This window comes from Mixophyes fleayi, chromosome 2, assembly GCF_038048845.1.
Source record: "Mixophyes fleayi isolate aMixFle1 chromosome 2, aMixFle1.hap1, whole genome shotgun sequence".
In the NCBI taxonomy this organism is placed as follows: domain Eukaryota; kingdom Metazoa; phylum Chordata; class Amphibia; order Anura; family Limnodynastidae; genus Mixophyes; species Mixophyes fleayi.
This window is the reverse complement of record NC_134403.1, coordinates 285,417,243-285,440,655: the sequence shown is the minus strand read 5'-3', so window position 1 is coordinate 285,440,655 and position 23,413 is coordinate 285,417,243. Positions and strand designations below refer to the sequence as shown.

General features: G+C 41.4%; 1 protein-coding gene across 1 annotated transcript in view; it reads right to left on the bottom strand.

Moving 5' to 3' along the window:
* Positions 1-23,413, bottom strand: part of LOC142139944 (synaptonemal complex protein 1-like) — a 101,728-nt gene that overhangs the window by 67,970 nt on the left and 10,345 nt on the right. The window contains exons 3-4 of the mRNA XM_075197811.1: positions 16,932-16,983; positions 16,795-16,841 (exon numbers count right to left, since the gene is read on the bottom strand). Of these exons, the coding sequence (XP_075053912.1) occupies positions 16,795-16,841; positions 16,932-16,983 (99 nt within the window). The remainder of the gene's footprint in view (positions 1-16,794; positions 16,842-16,931; positions 16,984-23,413) is intronic.

Sequence of the window (23,413 nt, the reverse complement as noted above, 5' to 3'; positions counted from 1 at the left end):
TTACTAAAGGGCGGTTTGCTCAAACCGCCGCTTTTTGGCTAGTTGGATTTACTAAAGCTCAAACCGCCGTCAAAACGGCCAGAAATTACATTTTTCAAAACCACCACTTTACAAACCGCCGTCCCGATTTTAACAATGATGAACATACAAACAGCCGGATTTACTAAGCTGGGGTTTTCAAAACCGCCGCAAAACAGCCATCCAAACGGCCAAAATGAAAGAGGTGATTGCAATAGGAGAGATTGCTCAGACTGCATGCTGTTTGAGCTATTTTGCCATTCAGAACATAAGAGAAAGCACCATTGATATTTTAATCATTTGGAAAATCATTATTTATTGATAAAGGGACAAAATGAATGTAATATTAATGTATGAGAATTTTTTTTTATATATATATTTTTTTTTCAAAGGACACTATTATAGCATTATATTATGTAGAAAATGTGAATATATAATATTGTTAACTGATAAATGTGCCATAAATAGGTTTAATGGACAGCTGCTATGACAAAAAGGCAATATTTTGAGACAAAACCAGAGATAAACAAGCCTGCGCTCTGTATATCCCACATTATATATGGTACCAGCTGCTTGGCAATAAGCCCGCGCTCAGTATATCTCATATTGTATGTGGTACCAGCTGCTTGACAATATAAATGCCCATATATGTATACAAAACAAAAAGACAGTTGTCAGCGCTTATCCTATACACTGCATATCTGTGTGTGTCTAACAAAATGAAAACATGAGGTATTAGTTCATATTTTGATCAAAAGATTTAAGCCTGCATCCCAACGTCAAGGGCACCTCATAATATGCAGGTCCTACACTGACCTACATGCTTTAAACACCATTGTGAGCCATACCCAAATGTGCCTTAAATAGACTTAATGGACAACAGCTATGACAAAAAGGCAATATTTTAAAACAAAACCAGAGAATATATATATATATATATATACCGCAAGGGAATTTGGGCTTAGCTGCTCCCACCCTGCAGGTCGCAGCCCTCCAGGGCAGTTCCCAGTATAACAGTTGGGAGAACAGAACAAAACAGCATACAGTGAGGATACAATTCAAGTATCAATTTAATAAAAACTGTCGCCACTAGAAGTGGAACATAAGTACAAGTTCAAATGGAACACTGCAAAAAGGTAATTCTTTAAAATCCCCTAACTTTTTTTGCTTTTACTTTTATCACAATGTTTAACAAATTGCTTTTCTTGGTCTCTTTTCATGGCATTATCTTTAGGAATGTGTCATCTTTCACCCCTCCACCAACACAAACATTTGTTTACATTGCATCTTCATTACTCCACACACCTCTAGTTAACACCCATGAACTGTTGTCCTATTTATTATCTCTAACAAATACAGCCTCCACCTGCCGCCAGAAAATAAAAACTCACACATCTTACAATCCCCTTATCTATCTTTTGCTCTCTCTGCTTCTATTAGCTGGTGATATATCACCTAATCCAGGTCCCCCACACTCCTCACACACACATACATCAGAGCACTACCGCTCTATAGCAAACCTCAAACACTTCACCTGTCTCCCCTCTTTTCCAAAGTCCTTTAAATGTGCCCTTTGGAATTCACGCTCTGTTTGTGACAAACTTACCTCCATTTATGATCTCTTCCTCTCAAGAAACCTCAACATTCTGGCAATAACAGAAACATGGCTCATACAATCAGACACTGCCTCACCTGCAGCACTTTCACATGGGGGCCTCCAACTCACCCACACCTCCAGATCTGAAGGCAGACAAGGAGGTTGGGCTGGACTACTTCTCTCCCCACAGTGCACGTTTACAGTTCTACCAAATGTCCCATCGTTTACGTTCACATCTTTTCAAGTACATGCAATACGCATTTTTAATCCATTCTCTCTACGTGTTGTGGTGATCTATCGTCCCCCTGGAGCACACCAACAATTTACTGAGGATTTCTCTGCATGGCTCCCTCACTTCTTATCTTCAGACATCCCCACCATCATCATGGGTGATTTCAACATCCCAATTGATAACCCACCTTCCAAAGTAGCTTCCAAACTACTCTCTCTAACCTCCTCACTTGACCTCTCCCAGTGGATTGAATCATCTACTCATGAGGATGGCCACTGCCTTGATCTTGTTTTCTCTAGACTATGCTTAGTTTCTAATTTCCCCCTCTCGGATCATCAACTTATCAGCTACACACTCACCCCCACTGCTCTAACCTCTCTACTGTCTAACTCTACAGACAAGCCTCCTCATATCCGCAGAAATCTTAATTCTATTAATCTTCAACAATTTTCCACCTCTCTCTAACACCTTCTCTCCCCTATCTATACATTCTCATCCCCTGAGATGGCAGTACCTCATTTTCACCAAACCTTAGCAACGGCCCATGATTAAGTGGCTCCAGCGACACTACATACTACACGTCGACTTCGATGTCAACCGTGGCACACTAAAGCAACACGAAATCTACAAAAACTGTCCCGTAAAGCTGAACGTCACTGGCGTAAATCTTGCACCTCTAATGACTTCTTCACATATACTTCTGTCTACCACTCCTATCGAAATTCTCTGGACACTGCAAAACAAACATTCTTCCAATCTCTTATCTATGCTCAGGCTTCTAACCCCAAACGCCTTTTCAATACATTTAAATCTCTTCTCAATCCTCCCACCCCTTACCCTCCATCTGCTATCAGTGCTCAGGATCTTGCTTCCTACTTCAAGGACAAGATTGATAAGATCAGACTAGAAATGGTATCCTATTCCTCGACAAGCAATCAGCTCAATTCCTTCCCACCAACCTCTGACACCTTCTCTTCATTTGACCCCACAAATAAAGAGGAAATTTCTACTCTTTTCTTATCTTCCTACTCTACCTCCTGTCCTCTTGATCCTATTCCCTCGCAAATTGGTAGATCCCTGTCTCCTGTGTTCATTTCACCTCTAACTCAAATCTATAATCTCTCACTCTCTACTGGCATCTTTCCATCACTTTACAAGCACTCAGTGATTACTCCTATTCTAAAAAAACAAAATTCCGACCCAAACTCTCTCTCAAAATACCGTCCCATCTCTCAGCTCCCTTGCCCCTCCAAGCTTCTAGAGAGACTTGCCTACACTTAGCTCACAAGCTTCCTTTCCGCAAACAACCTGTTGGATCCTCTTCAGTCTGGATTTCGTTCTCAACACTCCACAGAGACTGCGTTGACTAAGGTTGTCAATGATCTGATCACTGCTAAAACTAAACGCCATTACTCTCTTCTAATTCTCCTGGATCTCTCGGCTGCATTTGACACCGTTGACCACTCTCTTCTCATACAAATGCTGCAATCTCTAGGTCTTCAAGACACTGTTCTATCCTGGTTCTCATCCTACCTCTCTAATCGCTCTTTCACTGTTAATTTCTCTGGAGCCACCTCTGCTCCGCTTCCTCTATCAGTTGGAGTACCACAAGGCTCAGTGCTAGGTCCTCTGCTGTTCTCTATCTATACCTCTTCTCTTGGAAATCTAATAAGTTCCTTTGGCTTTCAGTATCATCTCTATGCGGATGATACCTAAATCTATCTATCCTCTCCTGATATCTCGACATCTGTGTTGTCCCGTGTAACTGACTGTCTGTTACGAGGAAGGTATCAGCACCTGCAAGTATTGGCACGACTACACAAGGAGGCGCGGAGTCTAACACGCCGCCGGTTTTCACTAGGGACCCCCGGAAGGAAGTTTGGACTTTGCGGCGAACGACGTGCAGGTCGCGGCCCTCCCAGGTGTTATGAATCCCAGTGCATTCAAAAAGTGCAACGGAAGTGTAAGGCAAAGTGTCTTTATTCAGGTAAATATATTAACAAAGATAACTCAAATCCACGGATAACAGGTTCCAAAAGAGACTGTATAGTAAAATGGCGGGAACAAGTATAATAAGTTTACCCCAGTCCAGAAAGCACAAGGCTGTCCAGGAAAGCAGACAGAGTCCAGGGATCAAATAGAAACCAGACAAACAAATCCAAATAGCCAGGCAGAGATCAAGCAAATAGGTCCAGAAGTCTGTCCAAAAGGTCAGGGCAACAGGCAAAACAGCGTGGTCCAAGGTACAGGCAAATGATTCGGGGTCTCAGGCAAGCAGGCAAGGTCCAAGGTAGAGGCAGGGGTCATACACAGAAGTTCAGTCCAGCAGGTATATACCAAATAGCACAGGAGCAGGTTAGCAGCAGCCAGGAACAAATGGATGAACTGCTCAGAGCACAGCTAGAGGCAGGTACTTAAAGCAGTGCAACAGGTGCAGTTCTAATTAGCATCAGACAAGGAGATTAACTCCTTCAGGCATGTTGCAGAGTACAGAAGCAGGACAGCAGCAGCACCTCTGATGGATTATAGGTACTGCTGCCAGATACAAAACAAAGGCAGTCATAACACCAGGTAGCTACTTGCGAGATGGCGGAGATATTCGTGGTCGTACAGGCTGGAGTCAGGAACCAGGCGGGCAGATAAAGTACTAAATCAGGAAGCGAAGAATAGTCAACAGGCCGAGGTCAAACCGGAGAATACAATGCAGGACAAATAGGAGGATCCAAAAGCGAGGTCAGAGAGAGCCGGGTCAGTAACGAGAATCAGGCAGGATATATACATATATATGTAACTGGTAACGCTGGAGGCTAGATAACCAGTTGCTCTGGCAACCTAGTGGTGTCAGAGCAGGTTATTTATAGGGAGTGGCCATCCCTCATTGGTGGGCAGTGGTTCGGCGGTTAGATGCGCTGACCGCCGACAGGAAGTTCAACAGCGCGTCCTGTTGCTATGGCGACGGGCGCGCATGCGCACCACGCCGCCGGAAGAAGCGTCCCCTTTGCTTAGCAACGGGGCGCTCAGACGAAAGCAGACATCCGTCCTTGCTTAGCGAGGAGGCGCGGGGACGGCGTCTGATACTGTCTTTCTGCCATATCATCTTGGATGTCCTCTCGCCAACACAAACCTAATCTTTCTAAAACAGAGTTAATAATATTCCCACCCACCAACAAGAGCATACCTGACATTTCTATCTCTGTTGATAACATGACCATAAATCCCACCCCAGAAGCTCGCTGCCTAGGTTAATCCTTGACTCACACCTATACTTTGTTCCCCACATTGACTCTATATCTAAATCATACTAAATACATCTAAAGAACATTTCCAGAATTCGCACATATCTCACGCAAGACACTGCAAAAACCTTAATGCATGCACTTATCATCTCCCGCATTGACTATTGCAATTCCCTCCTTACTGGTCTTCCCAAAAACAGACTCAAACCCCTACAATCTATTTTGCACGCTGCGGCTAAACTGATTTTCCTTGCAAATCATTATTCCTCTGTTGAATCACTCTGTATTTCTCTACACTGGCTGCCTGTTTTCTACCGAATCCAATAAAAAATACTTTTACTAACCTACAAGGCCATCAACAAAGCTGCACCAACATACATCTCCTCTCTTGTCTCAAAATATCTCCCAACTTGGCAATTCCGTTCTACACAAGATCTGCGTCTCTCATCCACCCTCATTACATCCTCCCATTCCCGGTTACAGGACTTTTTTCGGGCTGCACCCAATCTATGGAATTCTCTCCCTTGCACAATAAGACTGTCCTCTGGTCTACAAACCTTCAAGCGTTCTCTGAGAACCTACCTCTTCAGACAAGCTTATAATATTCCTCAACCACCCTCTTAACCTCACTACCTTAGCCTATTACACAATTTCACACAAGACAACTACCCCCTGACCAACATTGTTGTGTGACAGGATCATTTAGCCTATGAGTCACTTTTACCTTTGCAGCCTGGCTGGGCCAAAATGCAAAATGTAGACTTAACCTCATGTGTCAATCTCCCATTGTCCCATAGATTGTAAGCTTGCGAGCAGGGCCTTCTCACCTCCTTGTCTGTTTTACCTAGTTTGTTTATTAGTTTATTATGTTTGTCCCCAATTGTAAAGCGCTACAAAATATGTTGGCGCTATATAAATAAATGATGATGATGATGATGAGATATGGAACAAGTCAGCAATGGTCAGCAATCCATGCAGAGTAGCTAGCGGGTGTTGATAGCAGAAATCAGTGGAATCAGAAATACTGCAAGATGAGCCATGGCTTACCACAAGAGTGTAGACCAATTCAGCAGTAAGCAGTGATACATATAGGAGAAGCAGCAAGTGTAGACCACAGCAACAGCACAGATGACATGGAGCAGATGAACAGAGCAACGATGACCCACGACTTTACCATGAAGATGTGGAAGGAGTAGCAGCAGTCAGCGATGTATGCAAAGTAGATTAGCGGACGTTGATCACAGCAATTACCACAGGTGAGTGGAACAGATGACCAGGGATCAGCGAACTCCGAATATGCAGCAATGATGACCCACGGCTTTACCACAGAGATGTGGAAGGAGTAGCAGCAGTCAGAGATGTATGCAGAGTAGCTTAGCCGGTGTTGATCACAGCAATTACCACAGGTGAATGGAACAGATGAGCAGGGATCAGCGAACTCCGAATATGCAGCAATGATGATCCACGGCTTTACCACGAAGATGTGGAAGGAGTAGCAGCAGTCAGTGGTGGATGCAGAGTAGCTTAGCGGGCGTTGATCACAGATGAATGGAACGAATAAACAGACTAGCAACCAACGGGAACAGGCAGCTGAACCAGGCCAGGTGTAGACTTGAAGAACCAGCAAAGGACAGATGAAAGGAGGAGCCATATAAAGGAGGACTGGCCAATAGTAGAATGACTAAAACCACAGGTGAGTAATTAGAGATGTCAAGCGTGGCTGACAGCCTGTACCGAGAAGGTTTAATATGAAAATCAGTACTTTGAGGCTCAGGTGGAGATACCTGTGGAGCGGAGTGTGACAAACCACAATAGGCCGTATCCAGCAGGGAAAGGTACAGCCATAGTTAATGAAACTGCTGGTAGCTGGAGAAAGGAGCACATACACAGGTGCATGACATGTGTGTGATTGCTGTGTGTGTGTGTGTGTGTATAAAAGGAGTGTGGGAACTGGTGGGTGGGGCTTCCGATGCTGACAAGTAGCTGGACAATAGTGAGGGGTTGTGGACTTAGCTTGTTAGGAAGCCGTGGAACCTTTATGTTTGTGATAAGCCGTTTAATGCTGAAAATAAAACAGATTAAGAAGCCTGGAGCAAGGAGTCTTTATTTGTTGATCAGTGTATTATGTGTATTGTTATTTAATGTAAGGTACATTTGGCCCTTGTTATTACCTGCCATATTGTATGTATTGGAAATATAAACACTGTTGCCATATTGTGTGAAAACAGCAGAACAACAGAAGCCATATTGCATGACAGGATGGAAAGTTGTGTTAGGTGAGGTAGTTGTTTTAGCTAAGGTAATTACCATTTGTCCATTTTTATGAGGTGTGGCACAGATCTGGGCTGTTAGCAACAAATGTCTAAATGACTGTTAAGATAGCTAGCTGGCAGGCTAAGATAGTTACCTAGATCAACATGTAATCTAGGAGGTAATTAGGTTATAACTACTGGATAATGTGCAATGTGTCGCCACGGTACTATACTGGGTGAAATAGCATTGGAAAATCTATTAACATGTATCAATATAAATATTATTGTCTCAAAATGTATCACAGACTTAGATTGAGTAACTATGCAGATACAAATGTCTTAATGTTTCACACAAATGTGAGGTATAATTCCCTGATGTAATATTATAACCCTATGATAGTTCTATCTAGCCAAATGGTTAAATCGGGCAAACCATTACATTGTATAATCAAGATAACAAAGAAATTGTGCCTGATTCATTAAGAAAAGTAAGGCAAAAAAATTGCGTTTTCTCATGGACAAAACCATGTTACGATGCAAGGAGTGAAAATTAGTTTATTATTTTGCACATAAGTACTGGCTGTTGTTTCATGTAGCGCACAAATACTTGATAGCTTTATTTGCACACTCAAATTTAAAGTAAATCTAGGACATGCCCTACCCCAACTATAAATCTGTCCCCACATTTTAAATTTACCTCCCCCTGAAATGCAACATGGTTTTGCCCAGGTGAAAAGTTACTAATTTTTTTTTATTTGCTTTCCTAAATGAATCACGCCATTATGTCTAACAGCTAAATAATTTAAATGTACACTGATAGACCCCTGCTAAGAGAGAGTAAATTGGGACATCTTGACCTATTCCCTGTGTAAACAGCCAAGAATATAAGGAGAGCAGTATTTTAATGGATTTATTCTATCTTGGAGGATCCTAGTGTAGGTAGCACCAGCAAAAGGACTCTGAGTCAGGCATAGTGGTGTCGCCGGATTAAACCCTACCAGGACAGGGTTTGTGTGAGCCAGTATCCCAGGCTGGACAAAATAGAAACTGTCTAGCTAAATGGTAGCTGTAATACTGCGAGAGGATACTGAGATTGTTACTTATGTGTGTATACTGCAAGAGGCTGCTGAAAGGTACACACCACCATTTACCCCGTAACTTGTGAATGTCCTATGGAGTTGTGATGTCATAACAAAGCCTTATTTTGGATATATTCTGTCTGCCCGAGCAAGTTGAATCCCTCGGGCAGTCCCAGCTAAGGGTGGTTTCCTCACAAATAATAATATTAATAATAATAATAATAATAATAGACATAGTACCCCTCCCCTCCCTTATCAAAGATATCCCTTTAGTTTATTTTTGTTTAAAAATGCACTGGTTATGATACTGCTGTTTTTAATATAAATATTATATAAAGAAACATGTAAGCAAACAGTTTTGTGATAAAATATTTTTTTATTTGTGAATTTTGTACAACAAATAAAGAACATACAGCGTGCTCCCCAGAAAATTTTGAAAGCCAGGCATTAAGAAGTAGCCGGGTGGGGGCAGCAAGATTATTGCCCACATGTGCCAGGACTGGTCAGACTGGTGGTCAGTGGTCTAACACACACTGCTGGCTGTAATGCTCACATACGTCCTGTTCTAATAGGAGAAACAACAGTTTATTCTATTATAATAGGACTCTGTTGGACTCCAAGAGCTGGGTGGTAAGTAAAAACAGCCAGGTGAAGCACCCGGGAAATAGGTGCTGGGGAAAACACTGACATATATAAACAAAAGATGTTTTAACGGGGACGTTGCAAGCAAAATGAATGGTCGCACAGAAGCTTATTTCCATTAAAATCGCCAAAATGACTCAAACCAACTCTTTTTCCACATATGCCAGTTGCTACTAAGGAGATAAACACAAATCAACCAGTTCTCAGGACAGGGAAGGACGAATTATTCTGGGAAGGCAATACTGACTCTACTCTAGCTTCACCCTTACCTGGACCAGAACCAAAACCAGAAGTCAGAGCGTTGTTACACGAGTTACAGCCAGCTATTCGTGAAGACTTTAAAGGTACAATAGTCAACATGCAGATAGTTTTAATGGCTGTAATAGGGACAACCGAGGTGATAGAGGCTGGCTATGCAGAGTTGATTGTGGAAAAAGAAATAAAGCATCCTATGATGTGAGTAAGCCAGATAGAAGATAGAAATGCTTCGTTCACATGTCAGTTGACACTGAAGACTGAAACAGTTGAAATAATGTCAGAATAAGGGTTTGTCTCCGCAACTTGGCTGGCTATATCAATTCCATGGCTAAAACTTTGCTGCCACAGGAGATGCAACCTGGCAGGGCACACAACCTGCTCAAACCAAAATGCATTGCATCAGGCCTTTAGAGACTCTATAATCTAGGTCTAGATTCTGAAGCTGAACTTACAGTATTTGCCGATTTATTAGCAGATAATTTACATCACTGCAAGCAATGTATACCAATTACGCAGCTCTTACAAGAAAAGAACATTCCCTACCAGTGTGGCTATCTGGTAAAACTGGAAAATGTCCTGTGGTCATCTAATTTGTGACTCTAACGAGTGGGCGAGAATGCATACATAACCTAGCACTGATTTTAAAACCCCATTCATGTTACTTTGATTCACATTACATTACATTAGAAGGCATATGTGGTTTACCTTTTCCTAGCAATAATATTCCCTCTTTATCTTTTCTACAATATGTAGATGAGGCCCTGTGATGCAGAAATCAGCTACCCACTGTTCTGCCTTATTGTCCACTTTATAACAAAGCAGAGAATAAGATTGGGAGCAGATGTCTGGGATGCCACAGGTGAATTCAGGGACGGTCGCTGACAGCCATGGACCGCTTGTTGTCCATCTGTGATCTAGATAGTCCACATTATATTTAATCATGGTACATGACATCATGTACTATAATCTATAATAATTGTTTTGATAAATTAAAAGCTAACATTGACATATTGGCTTGATATTGACACATCTCTCTTCTCCTTCTTGAGATAACCTAGTACATTCTCATGCCTGCCAATATAACCATTTCTCCCTATAGCTTGTTTTACCATTTTCCTACTTAATTCCCAATTAAATAAGCTCTGGATGAAAAAAGTCATTTTAGATTAGAAAAAACCCACAATTTATCAATTATGTAATTCTGTTGGGAAATGAGTGGGGAAAACTGGAGTAGAGCAGTAAGTTATAAAATAAAATGGATAAAATGGTTCATGAAGACATATCTGAATTCAGCTTTTGTGATATAAAATGTACCTCTCTTGTTAGGGGCCCTGCAAACAATAGGCCAAATAATGCACTAAAGCTATCTCTTATATCTCATTGTTTCTCTGAATGTCTCACTCGCTAATGCTTCAATAATAACATTTCCTCTCTGCCTTTCTCTAGGATCGTCCTCTTCAAATCAGCCTCTTTCCTTCTTTTATGATGTGCATAGACATGCCTCCTCCAATATGAAGCCGTCAATGCATTAGCAACTCCAGCGACGTAATTCTCCTGCACCTGGTCTGTAGCTCAGCCTGTCTTGTCTCCTGTCTCTTGATTGAAAGTCTTGCTTCAGAGCCGCTCTTAAAGGGATAATTTACTGAAATGAGCCCCAACACCCAGCCAGGAAGTGAGGCACCAGGTTGGGCAGTGGAAGGAAACTCAAAAAGGGTGAAACAGGCACTTTGACAGCTGTCAGTAGCAGTTTAGGGGTCGTAAGTGAAGGTTTGGCGGGTCACTGGCAGCCTGTGTGCCCCCTGTTTCCCACCACTGTTTATACTCATTATACTATGTTACAATCTCTTTATAAAGTCATGTTTGTTACAGGGGCGTGGCCTGGCAGCCAAACTTAATGGATGTTGGACCCTAGAGCTCCTGCTCTCTTCCCCACTTATTGAGCCCGTTTTCTTCCCTCACACTCCACACCACAGTAGTCAAGTTGCCTGGTGGACCCTACAACATCATGGTCCCCCATGACACCAAGTTCGGGGTTCCTCTGAGGATTGTAGCCGCACATCTACCCTCTGGAAATGCTGTATTCTCCGCAGGTCCTTCCAGACTCTAGGAACAATAACACACTGTGGCCACAACTGTATATCTCTCAAAATGCCTGTTGGCCAGGGGGGAACTTACCGCCATGGAGGGGCATTCTCGGGCCCCATCTTGCCTCTGCCCTGCATGAATCTTGGCCAGCCCCTACATATTGGCTTCTGCTAGGAGGAGGTCCTCCCAGCAGTGATATGACAAGCAAACTAGCTGGAAACAGTGGATCAAGACCTGGTTTGCCTTAGGCACCTTTCACGTATATGACAGTTTCAGAAGACGTCGATATTAAACGCCAGCAATGCAGTACTACCTGTCTGTCTGTCTTGAGACCACTACAGTTTCACAGCTGCCTACACCTTCCCTGCTTGTGTAATACCCTGCAAATAACAGATATATTACTGTATGCACTCATTCAGAGCAGGGCCGTGTGAGGATAGCAGCCTTAGCTGGGATGGCAGTTACCCTCTGTGGGATTCAACTCACTCGGGTAGACCAGAATATATCCAAAATAAGACTTTATTATGACAGCACAACACCACAAGACGTTCACAAGATACAGGGTAAATGGTAGCATGTATCCTCCAGCAGCCTCTTGCAGTCAGCACTCCAAAGTAATAATCTCTGTCTCTTTCAGGGTCTTAACCTCCTGCAATATTACCACTACCGATTAGCAAAGCAGTTAGGGTGTTCCCCAAACTGGCATACTGGCTCACACCGCCCCTGTCCTGGTAGGGTTTCCTCCAGCGGCACCACGATGCCTGGCCCAGAGTCCTTTTCGCTGATGTCTTGTACACCAGGATCCTCCTAACTAGAATCGCTCCCCTGGCATTCTCCTCTCCCTATATTATTTTCTGTATACACAGGAAGTAGGGTCAAATGTCTCAAACCTCCCCTTTACAGAAGGGGTCTCCCAGTCAACACTTTAACTGCTAGACATACTGTCCCTGTTATGTTGATTATACAATAGAATGGCTTGACTCAATTAGCTGTTTTGGCTGGATACACTACACATGGGGTTACAATAGTACATCAAGGAATGACACTGCACGCTTACATGGAACAATAAGACTTTTGACACATTATATCAGCAGTGTTACACAATATAACTCTGTGATACCTTTTGATACAATTACATTTATATTGATACATATTGATACATTTCCCCATGCTATTTCAACCAATATATTACTGTGGAGGCACATTGCATATCATTTACAAGTTCTAACCTCATTACCTTTCAGGTTACCTGTTGACCTAGCTAATTACCATGGTCTGCCAACTAGTTAACTCAGACATTGTTCTGATTACAAACCAAATTTCAGCTGCCCCTCATAACAATGGACATTGGAGACAAATGGTAATTACATTAGCTAACAAGCAAAATGACTGCTGCTGTTATGTTATTTTCACACAGTATGGCAATATTCTTTATATTTATACTACATACAATATCACAGGTAATAGCAAGGGCAAAATGTACCTAATAACATGAAATAATAATACACCGATGCTCTGGTGTATATACTTAGACTGGGCCAAGGATTAAAAAGTACATTAAACTGTGAGAAACGGGTGATGCATACAAAGTTCTGAGTCCAGTAGCAACCCGTTTCCTCACAGGCCGTAACTAGGGTTGTGCGACAGGGGCGACCGCCCAGGGCGCAACGCTGAAGGGGGGTGCAATTTAGGAATATTTTAGGTACATTTGGTTAAAATTGAGGGCTAGGGGGGCGGCATTTGTCTTTCTCACCCCAGGCGCTAGAATTCTAAGCTACGGCTCTGATTCAGAGAACTACAGTTCCCCAGAGTTCCACTGGAAAGTTAAATGCAAATTGCATCTGCAATTTTGGGATGGGCAAACTGCAGTGAATGAGCTAGAAGGTTCCAGGAGATTCTTGGGGAAAAGGGGAGGATCCAAAAACAGACAGGCTAGTGTGAGAAATGATGTGTGTGTGACTGCTGGCTGAGCTAGTGCAGGATCTTTCTACAAAGAGGCAATGAATAATATGGCTGAATTGATGTCCTAAGGGATGTTTGCAGCCAGCCCAAAAAGAAGCACCTTTGCAGTACAGGAAAAGACCTAACTTACCACTGCCCATGAGATGTCAGCAGGACTCATATGAAGACAGATAAGTTTACTTTGCTTTGCTATGATCCAGTTATTTAAGTGAGACATCAAACTGTGTTCTTAAACCCTCTGACCAGAACTGTAATATTGCTATGGAGAGGTGTTATAGCACTGTCTAAAGTAAGAGTTTGTTCCAGCCAAATCTGATGCATTTAAAGTTATCTGCAAGCTGACTGGGACACAGAAAGCAATCATTTACCACAAAAGTTTGTCTATATTGCATAAGAAGTTTGATTCTGTTGTGAAACTGGTTGCTGATGAGAGAATTGCAAGTTGTTTAACTCTACAGTTAAATCAACTACAAATACACATCAACTTTATATTTACATCATGCTGCATAAATCTAAAAAAACATTTTCAGAATACGTACATATCTCACACAAGACACTGCAAAAACGTTTATTTATGCACTCATCATCTCCCGCATTGACTATTGCAATTCCATCCTTACTGGTCTTCCCCGAAACAGACTCTCCTACAATCTATTTTGCATGCAGCGGCTAAATTGATTTTCCTTGCAAGTCGTTTTTCCTCTGCTGAGTCACTCATTGGTTGCCTGTTTTTCAACAAATCCAATATAAAATTCTTCTACTAACATACAAAGCCATCAAACAAATTGCACCAACATACATTTCCTCACTTGTATCAAAATATCTCCTAACTCAACACCTCCGTTCTGCAAAAGATCTGCTTCTCTTCCACTCTCATCATTTCCTTCCATTCTCGGTTACAGGACTTTTTTCGGGCTGCACCCACTTTATGGAATTCACTCCCTCGCACCACAAGACTCTAGTCTTCAAACCTTCAACCGTTTTCTGAAAACCCACCTCTTCAGACAAGCTTATAATATTCCTCAACCACACTCTTAATATCTAGGTAACCCTATTACCACCCTCTACACAGCTCACACAAGACAACAACCCTCTGACCAACATAGATGTTTGACTGAGCATAAAGCCCACTAAATACTTTGTGACTTTTCTAGCTGGACAAATATTCAACGTGATGTAGCACTTACCCTTGTGTATCAAACCATTACCCCATAGATTGTAAGCTTACGAGCAGGGCCCACTTACCTATATGTATGTATTATCCAGTATTGTTTTATTACTGTTTGTTCCCAATTGTAAAGCGCTACGGAATCAGCTGGTGCTATATAAATAAATGTTGATGATGATACAGTTGCTTGGAGAGAGCTGCTTATTTCGTTAGACTGATTGCTAGGTGGATACTAAGTCCTTTATACTAGAAATCGTTTATTCTGCAGAATTGCTGTTGTTTACAGAGCTCAGGAGTCACACATGCATCGAGCTGACTACAGATTTCAACTTGTACAAGTAAATAAGCTTCATCTGTCAGGTAAAACTTTGCTTAAACCTGTGGACTACAATTTACCCCCTTAGGTTCTGTATATCATAAAGTGACTCTAGTCTACAGTCATTTCTTTTAAAGCATCTAACCTGATCCAGCTGGATTAATACTTGTTGCATTTCTTCTGATGTACGTGTGATAAGTATAATCTGTATAATTGCACTAAAAGATTGTAATTGATTGTTCTATATTGTCTGCTGCGCAGCATTTAGTACAATGGTCTAATTAACTCATAGCAATCAGTTGTCTCTAATAGTATTTATCCAGTGAAATCTATTTCACTGAAACACAGTGCCTAAATTTAAAGTGGGATATATTTATTTAGTGACCTATATGTGGTGTTGATTTATGTTTCATATTGGTGAACCAAGATTCCTAAAATGTTATTTATTTTGTGACATGTAGAATAACATTGAATGTTGATGGCATTGTGGTATTACTTCCTTACACTACTGCTACTTATCTGCTACTGTGGCAAAACCTTATGCCACAAGCAAAGAGAATAAACCCACACGTTTATGCAGTTTTAGCCCTGTGTACCTTGTTTTATTACAACACTACTGGGGGGACCTTCGCCTCTCTACCATACCAACAGGCCTGTAGAATCCTTCCTTACACTACTTCTGGGGTGCCAACCATCTGCTCCGTTACACTTGGAGCTTGCTTCCTGGAAGTTACAGTTTGAACACTGTGCTGCAGGTGCCCCCACCCAGCAATCATCTTCAGATAAGTGCCACTCTATTTCCTTATTGACATTTTTCTAACTCCCAGTCCCTCACATACACACCCAAGCAGATCCAACTAGTGTAGAGATTAATTCCATCTATTACTCCTCTCCTTAGGGATGGTTCTTGTACCTTCTACAACTATACTATCCAGTATCTGTGCCTATCCTGGCTGTCTAACCCAGCAAAATGTCAATCCTGGCTGTCATTGCAGAGTCAAGTTCCTCAACACTGTGCATCATTTATCTACCTGTACGCCGCTGCCATCTAGTGGTGGCTCCAAACTGCACAAGTTTTATATTTTTCTCCTTTGTATAGATTTTAATTGCGCTGTGCTCACCTGCACTGTACATTACTTCCTCTGCCTATTCCCGCCACGGCATTTAGTCTGAGCTCTCTGTGCCATCTGACTTTGCTCATATGCTCCGCTGCCATGTAAGGAATGATTCCTTGAATATGTTCTACTAACATGCTCCCCTGGGGGCAGAAGCAATTTTCGGCTGAGATCCCTGTGTGGAAATTTCCACAGCTATTCTGCGATACCTAAATAGTTAAGTGGCTTTAAAAGGGGAAAGATAGGAGAGACCACTCAAAGAAAGACCAGAAGAAAACAAAAGGGTCTATGACACATTAACTCCTCTCCAGACCCCCCTCTACCTCTGCCCATGCAAGCTTCGCCAGTAGATATGGCAGAGGCTTCTGATACCTCGTCTCTTTTGCCTGACATTTACATACAAGATAGATACAAGATACAAGATTTGAAAATCTCACAATTCGTCTAGGGGAGTTATATGTTTAGTTTTAGTTTCTCAATGCCCAAGGCTATTATTAAATGGCAGACTACTTTTATTTTTCACCTAAAATACTGCTCATTGTAACTTAACTTACATTGTATAACTTTAATAGTAAGAGTACATATTAAAGGGCTTACGCCATAAAATGCCTTGAAAACACAAAAGGGGTCCAAATGAAAGTAGTGACTCAATTGAATTCTAGCTACTTCTAATCTTTAAGGATGAAAAAACTTGCTCTCCTTGAGATCTGAGCAGTCCTGCCCATGTTATTGCATGTTTCTACAAGAAAGGCACAAATTCACTCTCCATTTTTCTTACTGAAGTTTTTAGAAGCAAAACATAAAATCAACTGTCCACCTTAAATGTAAACATACCTTTTCCTCAATAACTGCCACAGGTGAAACTTTTTGTGCAATGCAATCTAAAACAAAAATTTAAAAAAATCTACATTAAGTATGTACAAACATTTTTTAAACTATTTAAAAATTATTAAAATAAATAATCTGCGCACCTGAGTTGTTGATGTTCTCTGTATTTTCAAATCCCGTGGGAGATTTTAAGTTCTAAACATACACAAAAATTTAATATTGTATTAGTTCAACATTGAATAACTAAAAATATATAATGACTGATTATTCTTTATGTAAATAAGTGTACTGCATCCTATGTCCTCTTCTGTTTTCTTCCTACATCCAAATCACTTTCCTTTACCATGCCCATTACATATTCCCTCATGTTCTCTATACCCTCAGGTCTCTTGTAATGTCTAGGTTCCCTCATATAATGATTGAATGAATATCTAAAAACAATACTACATAGCAAATATAACATAAGAGACAAAACACAGCAGGCGAGGCATCACAATCCATACAAGTGTACATTCTGGTTGATTTGAAACTTGCAGAATGGGCAGGGTATTTTATATACTTCAGGGACATGGTATCAAACAAGAGTTAATGGTGTTGCTGGAATTACTCAATTCAGAGACAGTTAGAAGAGAACTACAGTGTGTAAGAATAAATGGCTTAACACATCAGCGTAGCTTGCAACTGTCCCATTTCCTTCCCCTCAACTTGTACTTCTGGGGGGAGCAACTTTGGAAAAGGTGAACTGTGCCCACATACTTGATTTATGTCTATATCAAGAAGTTTTTATTTCTATTTATGACTAACCTTGACAATTATTTCACCACCAGGTGATATTCTCTTTCAGACATATCTAACACCATGGGGTAAATGTATTAACCTCCGGTTTCTTCAACCCCCGCGAGTTCGGCGTCTTCGGCGCTTAAATTTAAAGCGGCGCTGCCTTGTAAAGGGAAACTTACCTTTACAAGGCAGCGCCGCTTTAAATTTTAGCGCCGAAGACGCCGAACTCGCTGGGGTTAAAGAAACCGGAGGTTAATACATTTACCCCCATTTGTTTATAATCTTACACACTGTCCACGGCACTGGCCCAACCAATCACACCAGGTAATGGAAACATGTTGTTAGACTCACCCGCGCCACACTGCCGGGTAGTCCCGGCGGCGGTTTCAAATCCTATTTCTCTCTGCTCTGACACACTATCTGTGTCAGAGCAACAAGTTTTCAGCACCTGGCTTTCTCTCTCGTGTGCCTTTCCCTGTGAGTTCCTAGCACCTCCTGGACTTGGATTTATTACAGTGTACCTACCCGACTTGTCTCCTGATTACTCTGCAGCTTCTCTCCTGGCACCTCTTTTGGATTATACTGTGTACCGACCCGGATTGTCTCCTGGCTATTCTTAAGTGTCTCCTCGGGTACCGCTGCTGGACTGATTACTGTGTACCGACCCGGCCTGTTTCTCAACTACTCTCTTGTTATACCCCTGGTGCTGTGATGCGGAGAGATCCCTGCATATCAACCCGGTGATACCTCTCTGAATACCATGGTTAGTGTGTCACTATTTACATCTTGTGTGCTACTGTTACCCTGCTGTCCATCTCATAGAACCTTATCCTTACGTTGGTAGGCTAACCTGGGGGCCGCGACCTGCGGTTCTCTGGCAGCAAAACCCATCCTGCCTTGCAGCGGTTCTTGGAGAAGACCGGGAGGGCCATTAGACTCCGCGCCCTGGGAAGGCCGGCACAAATACAGACTAAGGTAATTTCCGAATTGTAACACGTTTTTTAACAGTTGTATTGCTTTTTGCATATTTCAACAACATTAGCTAAGGCTCCGGAAAGGGGTGTGGTGACATCTCACTGGGGCATGTGAGCGTTGTAGTGCTAGGCTGCCTCCAATCTTTCAGAACCTTAGAATCGGCATTCTTCCACTCTACAGTTGGGAGGTATGAAACAATACCTGGGATAACTTCGCTCAGGACTTGGTAAGAACTGCATTCCAGGGAGGAACAATAATGAGAATAACACAGCAATGTAGCTTGCAACTATGACAGAATATAGAGACTTATAGTATTGTATTATTGATACTAATATTAATATATTAGTATATGTAAACACATTTTTAAATATAATAACGAAAAAAAATTAATGTGGGCCATAACAAAACTATTTTTTGGGTGGCTGAATTTCTGTCAGGCACCGCCTGTGAGATCGGGACGGATGTCCTGCTGTGCCGCTCAGCGTGTCTGGTTGCATAGCAACCAGACGTGTCACTTCCGCCCCGCTCGGCCGCCCGGCTACAAGTTCAGAAAGCGTTCCCGTTGCTAGGCAACAGGACGCTGCATGTAGGAAGCGCTACGGCGCTAGTGTTATGACAGCACTACGGCGCTAGTATTATGACAGCGCTGCAGCTTATTGGCTACCAGAAGTATTTAAGCCTCTCTGGATCCCACCTCCTGTGCCAGAGTTTCAGGTCCTCCTGTCCTCCAGCGTTTCTAGTGTATTCCTGTGATTACCTATCTCCTTTTGCCTGCCTCCTGATTATTGCCGTTTGCCTGTGACCCTCGTGACCCGGATTGCCTTGACTACCCTTTTGGATCTCCCTTTTGTACCTCACTGCCAGAACGCTACCGACCCGGCTTGACTCACCACCCTTTCGGATTCTTCTTGTGTACCTGCATTGCCCGCACCATTGCTGAACCGGCCTGTCTGACATTTCTCTCGTGCTTCGCTATCTGACTCATGGAAGGACCGCGACCTGCGCGTTCCCTGCAGCTGAGTCCATACCTCCTTGCGGGGGTCCCTGGTGAACACCAGGGGCACGTTAGACTCCGCACCTTCCTCCGAGTAGTGCCAACGATAGCAGGTACGCTATACTCAGTCGTGACAATTTCCTATGATCTCGCAATTTTAGCTTCATCTCTCATGATTTGTCTGCTCAGGACTAAGCAACATGGCCGGTCCTGGGAAGTCTATGATGCTTATCCCAGCCAAGTGGGTTTCTTCTGGAAGCAACCAGTACCATGAGAAATTGTACCAAACAACTATGGCTGTATTGCTGACATTTTTAAAATATTCATGTAAAAAGTGCACTCTCATGTCTCATTCCACCACTGAATGCAATGATTGTAATGATTGATAAACTAAAAGGCCTGTCTGTGGTTGCACACTGTATCATTGTAAATGGGCATATTAATACCCAACTGTCACTACACCACACTACACATTCCGCAATTCCCATTGAAAATATTCCCATACTTAAACAATTAGACACACGCAATGCAAGTTTTTTATAGAAATGTATTTATATAAAAAACTATAGCTAATTTTTTTTTACAACATTAACAGGGCTTTGTCACCTACACACAGCAGGGGCAGCTATTATGTGGACCCAAACAATGTTCATGAGAATGAGGTTACATTTCACAAGAATATCACTAAGGTACAAGTAGTGTTTGTTGATGAGTGTCCCTAATAAAATCAAAGGCTGCAAAAATGATCTGCCTCTTCATTGTATAGGCAAGTTTCCCTTTGATTTACCCTATCTGCGCCTCCATGGTAGAATCAATACTGGCACTGTTATACTCGTTGCCAGCCTACATAAGTTCTACTTTAGGTTCTTCCTCTGCTGCCACATTCACATGCAGTTATTTTACATGGACCTATTAGCTTTAAAATCCCTCTGCCCACAATTAATATTTTTACTTAATGTAAAACATTTTTTTTACCTTAATCTGCACTTTAGTAGGATGGAAGTCACATTGTATGAGTAAACGGGCCATTGTGGATTCCATAAGGTACAGAAGCAATTCTCCCATACTTGTAAAATCCCAAATTCCTTACAGAATTTACAATTCTTATACTACAATAAAACTTGTTGAGACTATGGGTCTATTTATTAAGATCCCTATGTTAACAAGATTTTATTTTTAAGACCTATTTGTTAAGAAAATATCACAGGGAAGCTGAGTGATACTCAGCTTTCTAGTGATACTGGTTGGCAGCGGCAAGAAGAGTCTTAACGCTTGCCAAACCAGTCCTGGAACCCTCTGAGCAAGCTTGAGTTGGCATGCCGGATTAGGCATGCACACTGGAACTGGAAGCCTGGATTTGCTCATCCAGCTACTATTAAAAAAAAGGAAATCTTACAATTACAAAAAGAAAAATTTATTTTTTTAAAAAAAAAAAAAACAGAAAAAAATCCTTTATTTTAATAATAAAGCATTGTTTTATGTGGGAACCCAGAGCTAATGCCGTCTTGGAAAAGTGTTAGCGATGGCTACACGCTGGCAATAACCTTTACAGGCCGGGGTCTTTGGTATATAGGGGGCACTAAATGCGTTTTCACAGGATTTAAGGCAGATCTCCCTTTAATAAACAGACTACTGTGTATGAACAGCACAACCAATTTCAGGTTGTAGTTTGAATTCTAAAAAATGTAAAACCACTTATGAATTCTGTAGTATTTACTCTCAAGAGACATATTGGAAGACACAATTACTGTCTATTGTAATATCAACTGTGGATATTTTGTGGATATTTCACATATGAGGGCGCTATCGTGTTTGTGAGTTTTAAGATCAAACATGTTATGGGAGCACTGCATACATACTGTAGTATTGATGTACCAAACAAACTAGTTTAGCAACTTTTTCTAATTTGTTGCACATAACAAAGCAAAAATCATGAGAGACAAAACCTTTTCTAATTTTTATTTTAGATAGTCACTTAATAACTCAAGATATTAAATTTGGTTGAAGTGACATGATTGGAAAACTGAACTTGTTCTGAAAATAATGTATTTACTTTTACTGTGTAAATAGAAAAAATGGAAATATGTTTACAAGAATAATGTTTAAACTGACATATGTCATGATTTGTACAACAAATGCTTACTCACTTTTGTGCTATATGACAATCTGTGGTTGTTTTTGATATTTGCTATTTGATTATCTCTCTTTACATTGTCATATTCCTTTGTTTTTTTTCTATTCTATTCCTGCATTGTACTGATTGACGATTCTTGTCTGTATATCAATGCTATTTTTCAAAATAAATAGTTAAAAAAAAAAAAACCTGACATGTCAAAATTATGAAGATGGGCCAAGCTAAGCTGGCTACATTTCAAATAAATTTGCCTCAAATGGAATGGTTGTTCTCTTAAACCTAATTTATCTAATTTTTAACCAATTACAAATCACAAGAGTGAAAATGTAAACATTACTAAGAAATATGGAGAAGAAATAGCATGTTTAAATGTGAATTTACGCACACATAAAAATACCAGGTACTGAAAAAAAGTTCATTTTTTTCTTTGTTAAAAGGCAGATATTTTTGTGCTTATGTACTTATTCCTAAAAGTATAAAAGCATGATTTACTTGGAGCTGACAATGGGAGAGAAAAAATTTGTCCCTTCTGATGGGAGACGCTGAATGGACTGCAAGCAACATGTTTCTGTCCCCAGTACAGGATTTTGTTTTGCAGGGACAAATATTGTAATAAGAGAAGGGAATTGTGCATTTCAGGGGCATTCCTAGTTAAGTTGGTGCCCACAGAGCCTTTTTGGATAAGCAGTTGGAGGAGACTAGAGGCACTAGCCATCTATATTCATGGAATGTATTTTTTACTATCTAAGAGGACACATTAAAATGTAATTAAAACATTAAAATCTACACATTTTAGACATGAAATAAAGATAAGTGTTCCTCCTCTTTGATCACTATCTTCTTTTACCCTCCTTTTACCCCTTTTACCCCATCTCCCACCCAAAGTCGCTTGCACGCTGCGTCCCATCCACAGCATTGACCCCATCATCTTTGCGTCTTCCCTCAAACCCTTAATCGCTCCCATTTCTTCTCTATCATGCCCCAATAGTGCTGTCTCTCTTTACAACTCCACACTCTCTGTTGCCCTTGATACTGCAGCCCGAGCACTGCCCTCTTACTTGTCTACTCTAAAAGTGCTCCCGCTCCTCTGAACACCAATAGAGGAAATTCCACTCCATTGCTGACTTCATGCACTTTACATTCATCCTTTCCTCCTACTACTCTGCCCTTTATCTTGCTAATACCACTTTCACATTGTCACCCCTGCAACCCTCCCGGGTTTTTGCCATATCTCCGAGCATCCCAGCTCGTCAGACCCCGTTCACACTGCACCTTTTGACCCAGAAAATTTCTGGATCGACCTTGTTCATACTGAACACGGGTCTGCCTTGGCAATAAGTGTGAGTCATCACAAGAGAAGCTATGACTGGCTGACAAAGATGAGGCTATTTAAAGGGGACTTTTTATTTTGCACACAAAGATAAGGCCAAAGTGGGTGGTGACCAAAAATTTTTTATTCAACATATAAAAGTTTATTGAAAAGGGTACATATTTAGTCATATGTACCAATATGAATAAAAAATTGTGTTTGTTTTCACAAAGGTCTGTATATTATAAATGTAAAAAAAAATGTACATATTGTGGCAAGAGCCCGCTACTGCAGAAGCACACGCGAACAACTTCTTCCTTTTTATGTAGTTTTATTGTCAGGATGGTAAATGTTTTGACACCGTACAAATTTCACAGCAATTCTTGGAGACCCTAAACGCTAGCTAGACATAGCTCAGCTCTCTCAAGACCAG